General features: G+C 37.8%; 1 protein-coding gene across 8 annotated transcripts in view; it reads left to right on the forward strand.

Moving 5' to 3' along the window:
• The window catches only part of ABLIM2 (actin binding LIM protein family member 2), a 130,690-nt gene that overhangs the window by 80,107 nt on the left and 35,201 nt on the right, over window positions 1-15,382 (forward strand). For 5 of the 8 annotated variants that reach the window (XM_058804211.1, XM_058804213.1, XM_058804215.1 and 2 more), the window contains 5 exons: window positions 2,283-2,341; window positions 5,345-5,422; window positions 9,997-10,143; window positions 11,995-12,027; window positions 14,610-14,730. In XM_058804211.1, the coding sequence (XP_058660194.1) occupies window positions 2,283-2,341; window positions 5,345-5,422; window positions 9,997-10,143; window positions 11,995-12,027; window positions 14,610-14,730 (438 nt within the window). The remainder of the gene's footprint in view (window positions 1-2,282; window positions 2,342-5,344; window positions 5,423-9,996; window positions 10,144-11,994; window positions 12,028-14,609; window positions 14,731-15,382) is intronic. The other 3 variants (XM_058804212.1, XM_058804214.1, XM_058804216.1) reach the window with 1 other exon arrangement.

Raw genomic sequence — 15,382 nt, forward strand, 5'->3', positions numbered from 1 at the left:
TGTATTATCCTAAAATCACATGCCTGCCCGGAACTGTGTTTACAACTTCTCAATTGTCCATGGTTTTCTAGAAGTATACTTGGAAAATTTTCCTTAAGCTGGAAAAGTTATACTTTATTTAGAACACAGCAGTGGTCTCAGTAAGATCTAATTATGGTTTAGTATTTTATTTTAAATGACACTTTCATTGTCACTTTGGTTTGCAACAAGAGCTAGCTCATTAAAGCACGCAGTGATACTTGTCTATGCTCATGAATTTTCTGTCAGGATCCAGAAAATGCTGCAGTTCTTCCACTTGAAAAGGATCTTAGCTATGCTAAAACCCCATAATTAATCAATGCTTTTAAAAAGTACATCACACTACAAATTTTCTTCTAGATTTCAAACGTTCTGAAAGTTGTTTGCAAGTCAATCTTCTTTTTAAGTTCCATTTGTTGTAAGGGCGGATATTTGTTAGGTTTTCTTCTGATTATTCGTTCAAATAATAGCAAGGTATGCTCAGGTTCTCTTAATTTAGATCCATTTTACTGTATTTTCTGATGCATGGAATGTTTAGACCAGCTCGCTGTCATACCCTTTTTGTCTTCACATGTAGAGCAGTTTCCATCAGAAACTGGTGTTAATGCCATGAAAGATCTATAATCAGTTATTTGGACTGTCTAACCTGTTAAGTAATAAAAAAAAGTTGGAGCTCAGGGTTTTATAATGTGTCCGTGTCCTTCATCCTCTTAATAAACTAATGTAAAGTTTTAGGTGTTGCATGTTCCTTAACAGAAATCTTCAGTGGTCGTCCAACAGGCAGCTTTTGGGTGAAAGGACATTTTTTATTCAGTGTGAAAACGTTTCCCAGACAGTGTTACTTGGCTAGAGACAGGAGTGGGTAAAAAAAAAATCTAAATGCTTCTTAAATCCATTGGGATAATTTGAAGCAATTTATGGGACAAATGATGGAAACTCAAATCCACTTGTAAGTGGAAGAGAACTTAGCATTAAATTTAAAGGTGCTATAAAAATGTTTCTTAGTCGTTCAGTAACAAAAAATCCCAGTAACTTAGTAAACATAATTTATCTGGTCTGTTCTTATAGGTACTCTTTTACTGCAAGAGTTTGGGTTCATCTGAGTTGTTTTTGTGAAATAAATTCTAATGATCTCCATCTGTCTTCTGGGAAATAGATTCTGTTTCCATCTTGTTTCCAAAATCCACTAGTTAGGAAACTATCAAACTGCTGTGAAAACAAAGCATTTCCAATAACTCTTCTTGATACTCCCCACCCAGTATAAACATTAAGTGTTTATTATGCAGAGGTTCTCAGATTCCAGTTTAGTCAGGCAGAAGTTGTAGTGCACTCACATTGTTCACCTCTGGAGCTTTAATCTGTGGTGTGTCTGAGCTCAGACTGGCAAAAACATAAAGGTTTCTTCTTACTATTAGGACTTGCAAATAATTATTTTATTTTAAATCATTACGCATATTCCATTTCTACTGAACACTATTTTAAGCATCATGTTCAATTTTTGAAATAGTTTTTTCCTTTGTGGCTAGTGCAAAACTATTAAAGTTTCTGTCTCACACTCATTGTTTACTTTCATTAAGATGCTCATTTCAATACCTGTATGCAAGAAAGAATTGGTTCATTTGGTATCTCCTGCTTCCTCCACGATGGACATTCCCCTGAGTTTATGCAGTTCCTTAGTAGCTAGAAGTGTACTTGGACAAACATGTGAGAAGAACAAGATTGGAGCAGTGAATAAATGATAGACTGGATTTTCAGCTAGAGTTACATGGCACAATGCTGTGTACAATTCCATCCCACCATGGCATGCTGTGTATGAGCCAAGCCTACTACTACAAGAATATGTATTACAGGAGTGTAGGAAATTCTAACTATATATAAAGACAAAAATTACCATGAAACAGAGGCAAAGCCCATCTGGACACAGCTCTGCCTGCTGTAATGGGACCTCCCTGAGCAGGAGGTTGGACTGGTGGAGCTCCAGAGATCCCATATCACGCTCCTTAGGAATCAGATTGTGATGTTGATCTGCCATATTGAGGTACATGTAGCTTTCTGAAGTCTTTTAAATGTCTGTGATGAGGCTCAGTGGGATTGAGGGGCTGTCCTCTTGACCTCTGAAAGTGTCCTGCACTAGCAGGGGAATTAGTCAGTAACCTATGCCTTATAAAACCTTTTAGGAGGGTTTAATAAGTTTCTTATTTTCAACTTTTTTAAGATTGTTATTGTGGAACTGAATTAAGCAGAACTTTAAATTTACTTTGCAGGAACATCCATTTGGCATCCAGTTTGTAGACAGGCTGCAAAGGCTGAAGAAAAAAACAAGGTAAAAAACCTGTATATTTTACCCAATGTTATTTGATTGCCATATTATTCTTATTATTCTCTATCCTTTTTTTTTTTTTTTTTTTTGGGTTTTTTGTTTTTTTTTTTTTTTTTTTTTTTTGGTTTTTTTTTTGGTTTTTTTTTTGGTTTTTTTTTTTCACCAGGCATGGATGGAAGGGTTTGGAAAATTTTCCCTACTGTAATTTTAAATCTTAAATAATGGGAATCCAGTTTGCTAATGAAATGTAATCATGTAATATAAGTACTCTACTTTTAATCAGTGATTAAAACTATAGATAAAGGAGAATGTTGGCCTAAGAGTTTATATATATATAAACTCTTAGCATATATATATATATATATATATATATAAGCTGAATAAGTAAAAATGTGAAAACATGAGTAAGAAAAACTTCTGTCTGATTATGATGTTATCAGTTCATGACCTCTTCTCATATGGCTCTGAACTTAAAAGATCAGAGGACTTTATTTGTTTTTACAAAAAAAAATTTCCTTGGAGTTTCTGTTTCATTATTTTTTTCTAAAATGTTGGCAAGCCAGCCACAATTTAATTTAATCCCTGGCTTTAAGTACCTCCTTAAGTTGGATGATTGTGCACTTCTCTGTGTGCAAAGGGAAAAGGGAGGGAATTCTGGCAGAAGATTAGCAGATAAATAAGCTGTCCCTAGGAATGAAGAATTAATGATCCTTCTGAAGTGGTGGGAATGAGTTACAACTATCTCTTTTAATGTAGAGGCCAAGTGTGGGTTTTTCACTTCTGATGTTCTCTGATGCTCCAAGTGTTACCCTTGGTATCCTTGTTCAAAAAAGCTCTGCTTTGGTTCAAGTCTTGGAGGAAGGCACATGGGACAAGTCAGAACAGCAGGCAGCATCCATAAAAAGATTGTTAAATCTGGTGTGTCAGAAAGTCCAACTTTGACTAAATTACAGCTTGGAAAAAAAAAACAACCTTGTTTGGGCTTTACCCTAAAAGATCTTTGCTGTAGTTTTTGTACCCATGTGTTGAGAAGTGATTGCTTGGTGTTGTTTATGACAAGCCCTGAATATCAAATAATTTTCCTGAGCCTAGCAGTTTTTCTTTTTCCTGGAGTTTTTCCTATTTTCTGATCTTTATGTTCACTATTGAAAAAATAAAACCAGAAGGAAGGATGCCATTTTTAAGAGAGTAATAATGAACTTTTCAACATAACTTGTACAGTCTGGAATGAGATCTACTGCTTGAGAAATTTACTTGCAGTAAATTTACTTGGTCGACCTTGCAGTTTTTTGTTTTTAAGTTATCTGCCTATATATAGATATATGAACAGCATGTAATTAAAGTAGGTGATAAAAGCAAGAGGAGAAAGTGGCAGCGTGCTCCAAAACTTTGGAGATGGAGTGGAGGGGAAAAAGAAGTTGTGAAAGAGAGTGACAGCATAAAGAAAGATGATGGGAGAGTGAGATTTTAAGCAGACGGGAGAAATCAAAGCAGCAAGGGAAAGTAAGGTTTATAAAAAGGCATATAGGGAAAAGAGGGAGATGGAAGAAGAAAAATGTGTAGTACAGAAAATGAACTAACAGAGGCCATAGAGTCAACAAAGGTGTGAGGTTTTATTGAAAAATCTGGGAGATGATATGGAGCAGGCATGGATGGGGATGCTAAAAGGGGATCATGAAGAGAATAAAGAACATGTGTGAGATGTGGCATGTCTCATATCCAGTTATTTAGCCACGAGTATCTTCCAAGTCCTTCTTCTCCCTTCACCACCCAGTTTGTGGAGGTGCTACTCCACAAGGAATCTCCACAGTAGATTCCCCTGCCAGGTGCAGGACCTTGCCCTTGGCCTTGTTGAGTTTCATGAGGTTTGCATGGCCCCACTTCCCAAGCTTATCAGGATCCCTGTGGATGGCATCCCTTCCCTCCAGCGTGTTGTCCCCACCACAGGGCTGGCTGTCATCTGTAGGTTTGCCAGGGATGTGCTCAATGCCCCTGTCTGGTCATGGAGGGAGATATTAAGCATTCCTGCTCCCTGTAAGGACCCTTGAAGAGCAGCACCTGTTACTGGTTTCCACTTGGGCAATCCAAAGAGGTTACTGGAAATGTGCAAGGCTCATGCTGGGACCTCCAGTGACATTGGTGCCAATGGAAAGCCATGATTGGGCTCTTCCAAGGAAAAAAGGACTCACCTCTTGTCTGTCCTTGGAAAGACCCAGAGCTCCAAGAGAACCTCTGGAGGTCATTTTGTCCAACCCCTCTGCTCAAGCTTGGCTGCCTTGGGGCCAGATGCCCATGACCATGCTCTCAGGACACAGAAAGAAGCCCTAAAGCTTTCTCTGAGAATCCAGAACTGTTATTTGACTTTAACAGGGTTCAAAACATTGGAATAATGTAATTTTCTAAAGTTATTTTTCTCTTCTGCATTGAGTGTCCTGTAGGGACCTCATGAAAGAGAAATATGGTTTGTACATGACATTAGTGTATCAGTGACACTTTCAAGTCATTTACACAAGTTCTGGAAAACTGAAAAATGCTTTAATTATGCAGAAGAGATGTTTAATTATACTGTCTGTCTTAAATGATCCTTTTCCATGTTTCACTGTGAGTAAATGGCGTGGCAGTGTGACATGTCCAGTCACATTGTAGAATGGTTTGATGGCATGAATTTGGAGTAAAAATGTTGCTACTCTATTGTCTTTTAACTGTCTCTCAGAGTGCCCAAAGGCTGTCCTGCCACCCCAGAAATGCTCTGGGCCATTTTGTTCTGGAGAAGGGATAAGAAAGCCATGTGTAAAACAATTCTTGCACTTTTAAAAGTGCACTTTTAAATTGATTGTCTGCAAGTGTTCTTTTTTTTAACTCCATATTTTGAGCTCTCTATAATATGTCATTTTTGAGTGGTAGAGGTTGAATTAAATTAAATGTCTTGTATGCTTTTTTTAAATAGCTGTTACATTATCTTTGACTCTCCTGTATTTCCTATCTATTTCATTTCTCTTGCCATAGGAAATTAGGACTTCCTCTGAGAGTATTATTTCTGTACCTGCTTCAAGTACATCAGGCTCCCCAAGCCGTGTGATCTATGTGAGTATTTCCCAGTGAAATTTTCTCTGTGGGATGGGAAAACCTCATCCTTCCTCCTACAATGTAGCACTTTATGTGGAAAGCTAGTGCCTCTAAACCACTGCAGTTGGTGATTCCTCTAAAATGGAATTATTTTCTCAAGTTTAAAATATTTGAGTACTGCATTTAGTGTTACAGAATTGTGGCATTTTTCCTCCTATATTTTGTGGTGTATTTGTAGCACTTACGCTACAGCTAGAGCTGGCTTATACCAAAGCATGCAGAATACCACAGTTCTTTCTGAAAAGAAAAGTTTAAGTAAACAGTACATCCCACAGGTAGATTACAAGCTTAGATTTGAACACAACTTCTTTAAATTGAGCTCCTGAGCCTGTATCTGATTGCTTATGGGAACTCTCATGTGTGTGATTGCAGGACTCTGCCTGTGCCAAATGCGAGTCCCTCACTCAGAGGACCTTTGATGTGTTTATGGTTTATGAAACACTCTGAAAAGCTCATTGAGAGAATTTAAAATAACAAGTATAATAAAATCTTAGGGTTTTTCTTTTTTTCAATACAAGATCAGAATTTCTGTAGTGTAGTGTTCATGGCCAAATTCTCAAGGCTACCCGCAATAGATAAAAAAAATGCAAATGTGGTATGATCCATAGAGATATCTCTTGCAGGGCTTGAGCATTTCCAGGGCTTTTCTTTCTCTTGGCCAAGTATCCTTCAGGTGTGCAGGTCATCCTCATCAGTTAGAGCCATATAGTGAGAAATTTGCTGGAGATGCAATTGACTTCCAGAGAGGTTATTATACCAATATAAAGGGCTTTTATCTCCTACATAGAGACAAGCAAAAGAGTGCTTTGGATACAAACTTGTCTTTTTTCCTCAAATATAAGTTATTTTGAATACAATATGTGCATTTTATCTGAGTAAGATGGAACCTGCAGTGGAACAAGTGCCCCTTCTCTAGATGCTTCTCAGTGATTCTGACTGCTGCTGAATACCAGTGCTATATTACCAGCCAAGAAATGTCATTGTGAAGACAGTTCATTGTGCTGGGAGCCTATTATCATATAAACATTTTCTTTGGCCAGTTGAGCTCTTTTTTTCAGGCAGGCACCATCTCATTGTGTTTTTAAGCATGAGAATTCTCCTAAGATTTATATGTTTTTAGAGACATTTATCTAACTGCAGGATGACACTGTTTTTATTGATGTTTGTGTTACAACTTTAAACATGCTTCACTGGCTCTTAAAAAGTCAAGGATGAACCTCCATTCTCCTTTTCTGTTTTTGTTTGTTTGTTTGTTTGTTTTTAAAGGCTATCATTAAATCAGTACACAACCCTGATGTTTTTTACTGTAATATACAGCTGGGACTAGGAAAGAATAAAGTTGTCTAGCAATATGAGTCGGTCACAAAAAAAGATTGCCCAGAAGAGTGCTAGTTCTTGTTCTATCTGTCCCATCTCTCACTGCTTAATTGTCAAAACTTGATTTTGATTGATTAATCAATCCTATTTTGGCTTTCACAAACAGGAAAGTAAAAAGAATTAAAAACATGTTAGAGACTTCTATATTATCACAATGGTTCCTTGGCTGTTTTTACATGTGTTTTCTGTTACAGGAGTGTTATGACATACAGACATGCTCAAGATCTGTCTTGTGTGCTTTTGTGGCAGTTTTTTGCCAAACCTAAATTCTTGCTGCCCCTGAAAGGAAGGTCCCACCTGCACATGGCCCTGTCCCTCTCTGCCTGTGCCTTCCCATCCCTCTTTGCTGCTAATACCAGTGTGTATACAGAGATATGCAGTCAAATTTGAGGCCAGACTGAGCTAAACAATAACTTAGGAAAACCTCCAGACAACCAAAGAGGAAAAAAAATTAAAGAAAGAAAAATAAAAAAGCCCAACCGAGCTGTCTACATGACTTCTAATGCTAGTGTAGAAGGCAGAACAGGGTGGGATGGTGCACACAGGGCAGCAGTTTCAGCAGTAGCATAGTTCCAGTCATTAAAGTTGTAGTAAAATTGTACCTTACCAGCTGGTGAGCTCTGGGGAGTATTTCATGGACAGAAGAGTTTAGAGAAAACAGTTCCATCTTAGGAACTGTGAGCATGTTGTGGTCAGAGCAGTGCTGAGCATCATCATGGGCACCACCCCATGGCAGGGCAGCTGTGCCTCTGGGCCATGGTGGTGTGGTCACATAGGGAAAGGTGAAAAAAGGGGTTTTTTTGACATAAATGTAAATCTGCCTCATACAGATGGTTTACTAAAACCATATCACTTCTTCTTCATCTACTGATAACAGAATTTGGTGTCTTCTTGCACTGAGAGAGGACACAGGCCAGTGCCTTTTGAAGGTAATGGGCATCTTTTTGTGACCTGTAGGGATGACTTCATTATATCCAGGATGAAATTTGCCCTACCCCTCGGAGCCCCTAATTAAAAATTTGTTGATTTCTAAATTATGCCATTAAATAAGGTTAAAATAAAAGCCCTGCTTTATAGTTTGCCTTATTTTATTAAGGCAGAATTAGATGCTCCAACCTAATATATCCAACTGGAGGGCTTACATTAGTTTACATAGCTGTGTTATATGTGCTGTCATACAGGGAATAGAAATCACACTATGGTTTTATACAGATCATATTCACAATTATATGTTTGTAAAATTGCATATTCCAAATGAAACAGATACTCTATACTTATATTTAGGGTTTTACCAGAACCCTAAATACCAAATTACTGAAGAAATGGCTTGGAGCCTCTCGGCTGTAATTTGAACTCCATTCGCATAACTGAATGTCGGTGAAACAAATAAAATAAAAATACAGTGTAGACTCAATGTTTGAAGAATTGAGTGTTTAGAAAGCAACTGGATCCCTAAGGTGTTTCTTCATCCAAATTTGCCCACATTGTTATATCTAAACTGAAAGGAATTGCATAACAAGTTAAGTTTTACTTCTCTGACATCTGAAATGTAATGGGAAGTTTTACATCTAGATAGAGAGCCAAAATTACTGTAATTCACATTTAAATATTCCCAATTCTGAACTACTTTGGATTCACCAGAATAATGGCCAAAAACTTGGATACATTAACTGAAATCACAGCCTCTTTGGCCTTCTTTGTAGGTATATTGCTGCCCAAAGTATTTCTGGGACAGATGGGACAGACAGATTCTTTACCTTTGCATTACCTGTCTCTGCATCAGAGCTTCTGCTGCCTTCTCAGCAGGGAGGGACTTACTTTCATTAAGGGGATATTTCATTGCTCTTTAGCTTCGTAAAGGAGCTCCAAAGAGAGTGAGATCTGTAGATGGCTGAAGAATCATGTACTTGGTTAAAACACATTTTTTCATTAGTTTTGAGGATAGAAATATATGATGGTGATGGCACCTTGGTTGTGCTTTCTTATTTAAGAGTAATCTTCCTTCTTTTCATGCAGTTTATTTTTGCACAAATTCATGCATTTTTTTAGAAAAAGAGGTATCTGGAAGTTGTCAGACTAAATTTTTCCTGGATTATTAACCTGATAGAAAACTTCCCTGGAAAATCTATTGAACTTTTCTTAGCTTATACTAAGAAAAAACAGAATTATGGCACACATAAATCCTGGATATTTTTGTATTTTTGCATGTGGAAAACATTATTACAGTTTTATAGATGATCATACTGAGATTTTCTGAGCACAGCAAGATTCACTCATCATTTTGTTGCCATCAAAGAGCTTATCCTTCTGCAAAGCTTGAAGTGGGAATGAGACCATTATGCTGCCCATTTCTCCACTCTCAGTGTGGCCAACTTGTCATCATATCTACAACACAGTATGTGCTGGAGACAGTTTTGGTGCAATTATCTTAAGGGTAATCTGTGCAAATGTGGCAGCTTGGTAATAAATGACTCTTCTGGAATATGTGTAGTAGGAGGAGAACAGGGACCAGCAGAGTCCTTTCCCTCTGTTGGTTGTGTGAGCCTCATGAGAGGATTTGAACTTTACTTGAGTGGCATCTGTGATCTCTCCCCATGGTGCAAATCCATCATCTGCTGGCTTGTGACCCATAATTAAGGGCTGTTCAGACATAGTCAGAAATGGAGGTGAAGCTGTGGGACACAACTGAATGGGAGAGATCAAAGAGCTGATTAATGCTTTTCAGCATCTGGAGAGTAAGTTCTGGAAATACGTACTTGATTATTCACTACTGCTTACAGCAGGGTAATTCTGCACACCAAAACCACTTCAAAATTCAGTGTGTTTTGTCTAAAAAAAAGACTACAATATCTGTCCCCTATATCTGTTTGTGCATCCAGGAGTAAGTGGGATTATAACCAGGGAATTGGAATGATGCCATGCTACTCCTGTTAGCCAAATGCCAGTGACAAGGTAAAGGCAACAGTATATAAAAGAAAACAGCATTAATATTTAGCAGAGTGTAGTAAATACAAGAGATTTAAATGTTCACAAACAAAAAAAAAAGTGATTTATTATGATTATGACTTTCCTACCTACATTTATCTTTCCTTGTCTGATTGCATCCTACTCATATTCTTCCTTATTCTCACTGCTTTCTTTCCTCCTTTTCTTAGGCAAAGCTTGGAGATGAAATTCTTGACTACAGGGACTTGGCTGCTCTTCCTAAAAATAAAGCCATCTATAACATTGACCGCCCAGATATGATCTCCTATTCTCCATATATCAGTTACTCTTCAGATGACAGGCATAGTTACGGGGAGGTACTGAAACATGGGTATTTTTTCACTCTGAGTTTCAGGTTTTATGTACATCATTGAACATGTTGCTTAAGACTATTAACATGTGCATAGCGGGTTTTTTTTTTAATGTAACTTTTATAGCTGTAGTTAATTGAGTCATGTCATCCATTCATTCCCAATGACTTCCAAAAAAAAAAAAAGAGAATAACAACCAAACCCAAGATGTTAATTCCTGTTATTTTCATTTTTTAGTTTGTAAAAATTAAAACATTGCTTTCTATGATCATTTTCTTAAAAAGATGACATGTAATTAAAATATTTTTCCATGGGAGTAGTTCTGCATGCGGTAGGAAACAAGAGCCATTGCTAATTATAATGCAAAAATGAGAAGCAAAGCCAAATGTCTTTCATGATTTTTGTTTTTAAACAAAGTGTACCATGTTATTTTGGTAACAAAACAATGGTATCACTTTCCTGTGTACAAATTTCTTTCAACTGTCCCTTACTTAACTTCATCCTCATGTCATGCATGCACTTCAGCCTTTTCATATGCAGAGCTAATATGATACAGTTTGTGCTAATGAAATCTAATTTGACACAATACTAACATACTAATAACTAATACTAAGTCTGGGCTTTGTGAATCATACTTGTATATAACTCCTGTCATGCAAGTTAGCTTTTCTTCTCTGAATGTACCTGCATTTCATTTGACTTTCTGATTGCTTTTCTACTTTAAGCTAAATTTTTACAAATTAAACCTTAACAATATGTTAGATATGAGCAATATACATACAGTGTAGCATGGAAGTCTGCTTTGTTCTCTCCAGGTGTCAGTAAATGAGCAGAAATAAATGCAATGGTTAATGGTCATGATGTTTATAAAAGCCCTAGTCATGCTATCACTTGCACCTTTTACACTGAATCAGTACCACTAAGGTCTCAGTACCACTCTCAGGTGAAGTGCAGTTCCTGTGTTGGATTTTGCAGACTTTCTTCCAAGCCCTCTCTGCACAGTGCTGAACTATGATAGCTCCATTGTAAAGCATTCAAAAATAATTAAATTGTATTTGGTAAAGAGTTTAAATGGTATTCAGGTTTCTGATTTCACAAAATGGAAAGCTGCTGCCTCACCCTGAACCTGTCAAGCATAATCACTTCCTTTCCATGCTGCTGATGGCTGTGGCCCTCCTCAAGTGCCTGGTGACATCCAGGCTTGGCAGAGGTGCCCAGACCAAACATGGACTGTGTTTGCAATCCAACATATTTCCTGGTGCTCCAACTATTTATTATCCTTGATATTACCAGGGGAAAAAAAAAATCCTGTCTCCCAAATTTCAACATCTTGGCTTCTTACCTGCAGCTGCAATACTTTCAGTCTATTTGCTCACCTAACCAAACATAGTGTTTGATTTGGAAAAAAAAAATGAGCAGCAGATTGTCAAATTACATGATGTTTAATTGAAAATAAATAGTGCAGGTATTTTTCTTTCCCTTAAAACTGTCAGTTCTAGTCCTGATTTTGGAGGTCCTTCAATCCAGATTTAATTAGGGTTTGTGTGTAGTTTCAGGCATTTTAACTGGGAGTTCTCTATTGCCCTTCTCTGTGCCACAGGACTGGCCTCACCATACCCCAGGATTCTGTAGCAGAGAAATCACTCAAAGACAAATATGAAGTTATTTATATATTAGTTCTTATGTACTTAATTCAAAACAGATAATTAAAAAAATGCCCTAACTTAATTGACAGGTGTTTTTCCTAACTGTATCATATGTTATACATGAGTAGTGATATTTTAAGAGTAATTCTTCTCACAAGTAACATCATGCATGAATTTGTATCACTAATTTGTTGTGTGTTGCTGTTTGCAGTCACCTCAGTTGCTCTCTCCAACACCTACTGAGGTAATCCCCAGTGCCTTTGTTCTCCTCTTCTGACCCATTTTGTGATGCATAACCATATTAATAACCAGCAGTGTCTGAAATGTGGGATTTGCCCCTTGCCTCTACAGTGCATGGGGTTTACAATTTATGATTTTCAGAGTGTTACTTGTGTTCAGTATGTGCTCTGCTTCTGGATTGTCATCTGTATGCATCTGTCTCCACTGTCATCCATGTTTCTGCTTTCCAAAATAAAGGTTGTATGGTGGTCACTTCTTCAAGCTCTACTGAATAAATTATATTGGGAAATATGATTCATGTTCACATTTAAAGCTGCCAGTGTGAGCTGATTCAAATTAGTGCTCGGCATAGATTTCTCTTCTTTTATTATTCTCATTTTTTTATTCCACAAATAGTTGAATTACTTATACTATTTGTGTGCACCTACTTTTAAATCATTTGCACATACCTGAACTTCTAGGTCTGTGTATTTTGATGTGCATTAATTAAGTTAGTTATTGTTTCAAGAAACATCACTTTGGAAGCAGTGAAAGCATTTAATGTATTTTCCCAGATAGTAAATTCAATTCGATATCATGGGTCTGGCTATTTTCTCCATTATCCCAATTTTATGCACTGCAAAATTTTGATAATCATGGAGAATTAAGGACTTTAAGAACTGGTTAACAGAGAAGTTAACCAGTAGAGATGTAATTTTTTTGATAATTTAAAAATAAAAGCATGTTTCATGTAATATTTGGTGACATGGACTAGGTTGACTGTTCCTTACAGAGACACAAGGTACACAAAGGTAAGGACTGAAACAATGTGAAAACTTGATGTTTTGTAAGATTATAACAATATCCTTTAAATTCAGTTACCAAACTGCCAATATTAAGTTCCAGAAGAGATACTGGTGTGGAGGTTGGGACTGCCATGATTTGTGTATACTCCCATGTTACCCAGCTTCTCTGTGCTTGCTGTCTCTTTTTAAGGTATCTGTGATCAGGTGCTTGGGCATCATCATCATTTGCAAACTTGTCACCATTTTTGTTGCAGGGATTTTATGTTAGAGGAGAGTTCCACTGTGTCATACAATTGGACGCATCACAGACCATTAGCTGACACTCATATGGTATTTAAATATTACAAGACTTGTAGAGCCATTGCAATACTGCTTGTAATTCTCTCCACAAAGGTTAGAGTGGGTATCACAACATGTGGGTACAGTGGGAAGGAAACATATCGAGCTGGATGTTGAGAGGAGTTGGTGGCAGAATTCCTACAGGACACTGCACACTTGGGAAGGCATCAGTTGTTCTTTTCTTTTTGTAAAACTACTTCTGAACTGGATGTTAAAGCAATAATGCTGCTCGCCACTATACTAAGCTGATTTTCCCCTTTTGAAAATGTGGCTGGTAGTTCTGGGGTGACGTTGAAGGGACGGAGCATATCTTGTCCGCGGGGTAAACCTGAAGATATGAGAATATTGTACATCTCTGTAGAGTCAAGGGAGAGAAGCCAAATTTACTACATTCATCTAAAGATGAATGTATGGACATAATTAAGTTGTTCTGATACGAGTTTGGGAGATGATGGTATGGCTAATAGGATGTATAGTTTGTTTAAATGATGAATGATCCAGTGGGAATCACACAGATTCCTAAAGGCATCCCCATATTCATGATAAGAGACTGACACTTGATACAGTGTAGGATATCTTCACTCTTTTCTGCTGGAACAGGAGAGGGGAAGCATTTTTTTGAGTATGACTTTCCATAAAAGAGCATCTGCAGGTTACATTCATTTGTTTCAATGAACTTAAGCCAATTCTCATGTGTTTTAAAAAAGGGGAAATTTGAATTTTCTTTTATAGCAAGTTTACACAAGTCACTTCCCCATCTATTTCACTCAGTAGTGCTTTTACTGTTAGGAAGACTACTTGCAAGTTGCAGTTGCAGTTTAACTAACTGTTGAAAAATCAGTGGCTTGGAGGGGGTGTACATGGTTTTGACTGGTTGAAGCTGAGGATTTAGTGGGAATTGGATTGCATGAATGGCTCTGCACAATGGTGCAGTATTAATGCTGATGTGTTTATATTGGGTTTCTTAGGCTAATGATCATGTTACAGTGTGGCACACTGGGCAATTTATACACAATCAGTTTCATGATGTAGTGAAACCAGCAAATGCTGATTTTTGTGTTGTCTGCAACCATTATGCGTCTATTCATATGGGTAAAAAGTGACCATAATGCTGTCATGCTGACCTGAGCTCATCTTCCACCCAATTTCATTTGTTCAGGAAATTACACTGTCCTGAAACAACACTTTTACAGCCCTTTTCAAATTAAATTGTAATTTTAAATTTATGTCTGTGCTGACTTTCCTGGCAACCTGACCATTCTCTGGTACTTGGCAGAGCTCTTTCAGTCACTCTGCAGGTGGAGGTGGTGAAAGCCACCTCATTTCATTAGGATTTCATGGAATCTTAGGACAGCATTGACTCCCATCTACACAGCACAGAAACACATGAGGTGGCACATTCTGCCTGTTTGAAAAGTTGCTTCTCCTCCCTAATAACATGTGTTTTCTCTCTTCCTCCAAGGGCGACCAAGATGACAGATCTTTCAAGCAGTACAGGACATCAAGTCCTAGCTCTGCTGGCTCCCTGGGCTATGGTCGGTACACCCCCACCTCCCATTCTCCTCAGCATTACAGCAGACCAGGTAAAAGCAACCTTACTTATTCTCTAGATTTTTCCATTACTTTGTATTATGTTGTAAGTAGAATTGATTTCAGCAGTCAGGGGTTTAAGGTGGAATAGCAGTTCCTTGCAGGGATTTATTTACAGTGAAAAGCGAGTTCCATGGGGAGAAAGGAAACAGGTGCTTCAGGAATGTGCATCCAAAAAAACAAAACCAGGCATTTACAAAAAATTGATTCTGTGTAGACACAAGATAGGAGGATTTAAGGGACTTAATCTCATCCTGCTTGAAGATGTACACTCATTCCACAGTTCTTCCAAGCTGGGCACAGTAACAGTGAGTGCTCAGAACCCAGGAGGGAGATCGAGCGACCTTGTGTTACATTCTTGTACCACAGGGTCATGGTTCATGTCCCCTCTGCACAGTGCAAGAGCTGGAGGAATGACCAATTCTGATGGCTGAATTTTGAAGGCCAAGTTGCTTTAGTTGAGAAGTTTACAAAGTGTTTTTTGCAGCTTTGAGCTGTAATAGCAGCTGTGTTGGTGCTCTGGTCACACAGACAGGAGGGATGATCTCCTTTTGACCTTTGCATGGGAATGCTTTACAAAACCCCATTCATATCTGGGCTCTGTACAGGATTTTATCCTTGGAAATAATTGGTGAAATTGCTCAA

This window comes from Ammospiza caudacuta, chromosome 4 (assembly GCF_027887145.1).
Source record: "Ammospiza caudacuta isolate bAmmCau1 chromosome 4, bAmmCau1.pri, whole genome shotgun sequence".
In the NCBI taxonomy this organism is placed as follows: domain Eukaryota; kingdom Metazoa; phylum Chordata; class Aves; order Passeriformes; family Passerellidae; genus Ammospiza; species Ammospiza caudacuta.